This window comes from Apostichopus japonicus, chromosome 6 (genome assembly GCF_037975245.1).
Source record: "Apostichopus japonicus isolate 1M-3 chromosome 6, ASM3797524v1, whole genome shotgun sequence".
Lineage (NCBI taxonomy): Eukaryota > Metazoa > Echinodermata > Holothuroidea > Aspidochirotida > Stichopodidae > Apostichopus > Apostichopus japonicus.
Genome location: NC_092566.1, coordinates 15345110 through 15350000, shown reverse-complemented (window position 1 = coordinate 15350000; position 4891 = coordinate 15345110). Strand labels below are relative to the sequence as shown.

The following is a 4891-nucleotide window of genomic DNA, read 5'->3' as shown; positions in this document are numbered from 1 at the left end:
TTTCTCAAAGGGGAGGGGGTCACACCCTCCCCCTTAGACCCCTCCCCCAGGACGGCGATCAGTATACCCGGCACTCAGGAAGTCCTGGGCACATCCCTGATAATGGTTTTTATTAAACGCTAAAGTGTACTCTCTCTCTTCACCTCTCCCTCTTTTCACCTCTCGTCTCTCTTTTCTTTGCTTCTCCCCTCTTTGTCGATGTCCCACCCCTCCCACTTTCATCCAACCTCGCCCCTTTGCCTTCACTGTTTCTCTCGATCTTCCATTGTCCCCCACCCTATTCCACCTAGCCTTGCTGTCCCCTTTTATCCCTCATCATCACCAAGTTTCCTGGATCCCCGTCGATTACACCAACCCCCTCTCACTCCCCTTCCCCCTTCACACCACACAGACTTGTACAACCCGCACATGACGTTATTGAGCCTTGTACTATTTTTTTTTTGGAGGGGGGGGGGTATTTACAAGCCGCCACATTAATACTCCAGATACCGACATAAACATATATGTGCTTTACATTTTCCAGCAAACTATTTTCTCATTGACGCGCTGAATTAAAAATAATTCGATCTAACCACACATTATACGATATTTATTATTACAGCTGCCCCGATGGAGGACGAAACTTTCGACGATGCCCTCGTTCGCCGAGGATTTTTGAAGAATCTGTTTCATCGGTTCCATCATAAACCAGGAAAGAGGGACTTCGCTGGAGACGATGGGGAGGACAAAGATGCTTTGCTTGATGACTTAGAGGAGAAAATGGCTGCGTTGAATCCAGAGGGATTTGACGAACTAACCCCAGAAGAGAAAAGCTGGTGGCACTCCCTGGCGCAGCATGCAGCCCACGCTGCCATAGATCATTTCGCTGGTAAATAAATCATCACAAGGAAAAAGAGAAATATCATTGATTTCGAGACTGCGGGTAGTTAAACACAATACAAAACGTGCGCTGTACTCACTGTAGTTAGTTTATTTTTTCCTTGTCTTAATAGTTAGTATAGTGCTGGATTGATTTGATATGATACATTATAAAATAGAGGTACAATCTCTTGTTTTTGTCCAATGAATATATCAAATTCAACATGAAATACTTTATGTGTCCTATTTCGAAGAATTGTTGTTTCTTATTGTTTTGTTTTGCTTCCATATAAAATATGCAGTCTTAAAGGCATATTTTCTGAGTCTTAGAATTACTCACTGTTCTTTTGTTCTTGACGGCATCGCCGCCCCAGGGGCTTGCGCAACGGGGGGGGGGGGTTCATAGGGCCGTACGACCTGGGAAGAATAAGACCAATACTACGTGTGTACACCCCCCCCCCTCCCCTCCCTTACGACCTCACACAAAGTATTTTATAAGCACAATCATAATTTGTGGTCTTAATATAGCTCAAAATGCACCATTTGAAGTCTAAACTTATATTTTGTTACCCTTCACTAAATGTTCCATGCCCCAACGTAAATCAGTCGGAGGGGGCGGGGGCGGGGGCGGGGGGCGGGGGGGGGGGGGCGGGGGCGGGTGGCGGGGGCGGGGTGATATTAAAATTTGGCCAACACCTTCGAAGTACTGTGAACGCCACTTCGATGCATCCCCCCCCCCCCCCACATCCACACCGCCCATTGCTGTTATAATTGACAGAGGAAACTTCAATAAACTAATTCACTAAACCTTATCAGTATTTGACCCTAAACTACTAAATATAAAAAAATCTTAAAGTTTATACATTTGTAATACAAATGTCGGTTTTAATCTCCAAGTTGTTTGTCCACACGTAATATGAGTGTTAAATGAGACAACAAATGGTGTCAGTGAGGCAATAAATAAAAAAAAACTTTGAAGATTGGCAGCGAAATGCCTTTTGAAGTTATAGCATGAGTGGCCTTGATTATATGACTTACTAGCATATTTGAGGTCAATACTGATCAACTTTAACATCGACAGAGAAAAGGTTTGTTTGCGTAAAAATGACTGGCTTCATTTCTTAGCGAAAAAAACACGATGTCACGTGATTTAGTTGGATTTAGTATCCTATAAATCCTCGTTCATTAAGGTCAATCCCAAGGTCAATGCAACATTATGCATATATATGTTTTTATTGTTGAATGGATTTTATTTTAACATTCCTTTCCACGTGTGTAAATACAGAGAGGGAGGGAGGGAAATGGGCGGTGTGGAGGGGGTGGGGTGTATCGAAGTGACGTGCACAGTACTTCAAAGGTGGTGTCCAAATTATCATCTCCGCCCCCCCCCCCCCGCCCCTCCGACTGATGCACGTTGGGGCATGGAACCTTTAAAAGAAGGGTAGAAAACTAAAAGTTTAGACTTCAAATGGTGCATTAAGAGCTATATTAAGACCACAAATTATGATTGTGTTTATAAAATACTTTGTGTGAGGTCGACAAGGAGGGGAGGGGTGGGGGGGGGGAGTGTACACCCGCAGTATTGGTCATATTCTTCCCAGGTCGTATGTAATTTTTTCCAATGTTCAAAACCACTTAACCTACCGTTACCCCGACGGTAACAGAGGCAAATGAATAACCAATGGGTAGTACCCTTATGACGAATCAGTGTGACTTTTAGCATAGCCATTTAAGAATAAGGTCAATCATGACTCCACCAAAATTGTAATCAGAAAATCAAACACTGTACAAACAGTATGAGAAAATTGTTACCGAGCAATTAGAAATTTTGACATCGGTTAGAGCAGAGATATGGAGTTTTGGAACATCTGTGGTGGCGAAGTCTTGCACGAGATGTCGCAAGAAACAGCACAACAATTATTGCTCCCTTTGGGGGACGAAATCAATAGAAATGAACAACCCTGGGAAAAATAAGACCAATACTACGGGTGTACACCCCTCCCATCCCTTTCGACCTCACACAAAGTATTTTATAAGCACAATCATAATTTGTGGTCTTAATATACCTCAAAATGCACCATATGACGTCTAAACTTTTTTACCCTTCCCTGAGGTTCCATGCCCCAACGTAAATCAGTCGTAAGGTGGCGGGGGGGGGGGGGGGAGATGATATTGTAATTTGGTCACCACCTTTGAAGTACTGTGCACGCCACTTCGATGCACCCCCCACCCCCACCCCCCCCCCCCACCACCCACCCCCTCCACACCTCCACCTAGCCCTCTCTCCCTCTTTGTATTTACTCACGGGACAGTCAATGCGTGGAAAGGAATGTTAAAATAAAATCCATTCAACAATAGAAATATATATATGCTAAAGGTTGCATTGTTACAAACTAAAAATTCATTGTCGTGTCCGTTTCACTAATTCGACTATCTGCTAGACTGGAACTCGTCTTTTTTACGTCGCCTGGGACAGTGACGTGCACAGGATTTCAAAGGTTGCGGTTGCAGGGAGGGTGGGTGATTACAGATTTCCCCGACTGAGTTAGGTAGGGGGATTGACCTTAATGAACGAGGATTTATAGGATACTAAATCCAACTAAATCACGTGACATCGTGTTTTTTTCGCTAAGAAATGAAGCCAGTCATTTTGACGCAAACAAACCTTTTCTCTGTCGATGTTAAAGTTGATCAGTATTGACCTCAAATATGCTAGTAAGTCATATAATCAAGGCCACTCATGCTTTAACTTCAAAAGGCATTTCGCTGCCAATTTTCAATTTTTTTATTTCTTGCCTCTTTGAGACCATTTGTTGTCTCATTTAACACTCATATTACGTCTGGAAAAAAAAACTTGGAGCTTAAAACCGACATTTATATTACAGATGTATAAACTTTAAGATTTTGTTTATTTATAGTAGTTTAGGGCAAAATACTGATAAGGTTTAGTGAATTAGTTTACTGAATTTTCCTCTGTTAGTTGACGCTTGGACCAAATATGAAGATGGTTTGGCCAAACTGTGATGTGCACTTTGAACAAAGGTCTATGAATTACGTTATGCTTCCCTTCAATACTGATCAACTTCAACCTTGACAAAGAAAAGGTTTGTTTGCGCCAGAACGACTGGCTTCATTTCTTAGCGAAAAACACACGATGTCACGTGAACTCTTGTACTCCCAAAATTAATGAATGATACAAAGGTCTCTCTTTCTCTTAACTTTGGTTTGAGTTTTTCAACTCGTTTCATATGTCGTAACCACTATCACAATACAAGATATTTATTACCCTCCTTCCTGACAGATGTACTGTATCCTTGTTATTGACCCCCCCCCCCCACCCCTCTCCGTCCCGTGTCATCACTGTAACTCGAATATATTCATTATCCTCTTGTGCAAACGTGTCTCTACTCTCGCGATGGGACTAACAAAATGTTTGGACTTGTTTAGAAGTCGTTTCTTGGAACAAATCATTCATCCACACAGTTTTTAAAATATTTCAGTAACGGGAATAAGGAAGTCTGACCATGCACATTTTACCACTTTATTAGCGCGAAAGCAAATCAAAGAGTTTCTCAGCTGTAACTTCAAAATCGAGTAAGTAGGGGGGGAGGGGGGAGCGCTTGTACATGTGTTTGAAGATTAGATACTGGTTTCTGGTCTTTTACATTACATATATTTTTTTCCGGTGGGAAGTTTGATTGTTGATATATATATATATATATATATATATATATATATATATATATATATATATATTTATATATATATATTGTGATGCCGTTGGTCATTATATATGTCGCCCTCTATTTGTCGTAGGCTACATTACGTAATAATTACAGGTCACGTGATGTCTGCTCACCAGCTCAGCTGAAGCAGACCTCAAGACTTGTGACCAGTCTTCGCTCCCGATCTGAATCGCCGTTGGTTCGGTAGTAGCCCTGGCTCCGACCATTGTGGTCGTACTTGTATCTGTCATGTATTCGTCTTTTCTTTTGTACGTATCGTTATAGGACTCTACTTCGGTATTGAGACC

General features: G+C 42.0%; 1 protein-coding gene across 1 annotated transcript in view; it reads left to right on the top strand.

Annotated features, from left to right (window-relative positions):
- The window catches only part of LOC139969101 (uncharacterized), a 2464-nt gene extending 1376 nt beyond the window's left edge, over window positions 1-1088 (top strand). Inside the window, exon 2 of the mRNA XM_071973884.1 lies at window positions 602-1088. Within this exon, the coding sequence (XP_071829985.1) occupies window positions 602-876 (275 nt within the window). The 3' untranslated portion in view covers window positions 877-1088. The remainder of the gene's footprint in view (window positions 1-601) is intronic.
- Window positions 1089-4891: the final 3803 nt, after the last annotated feature.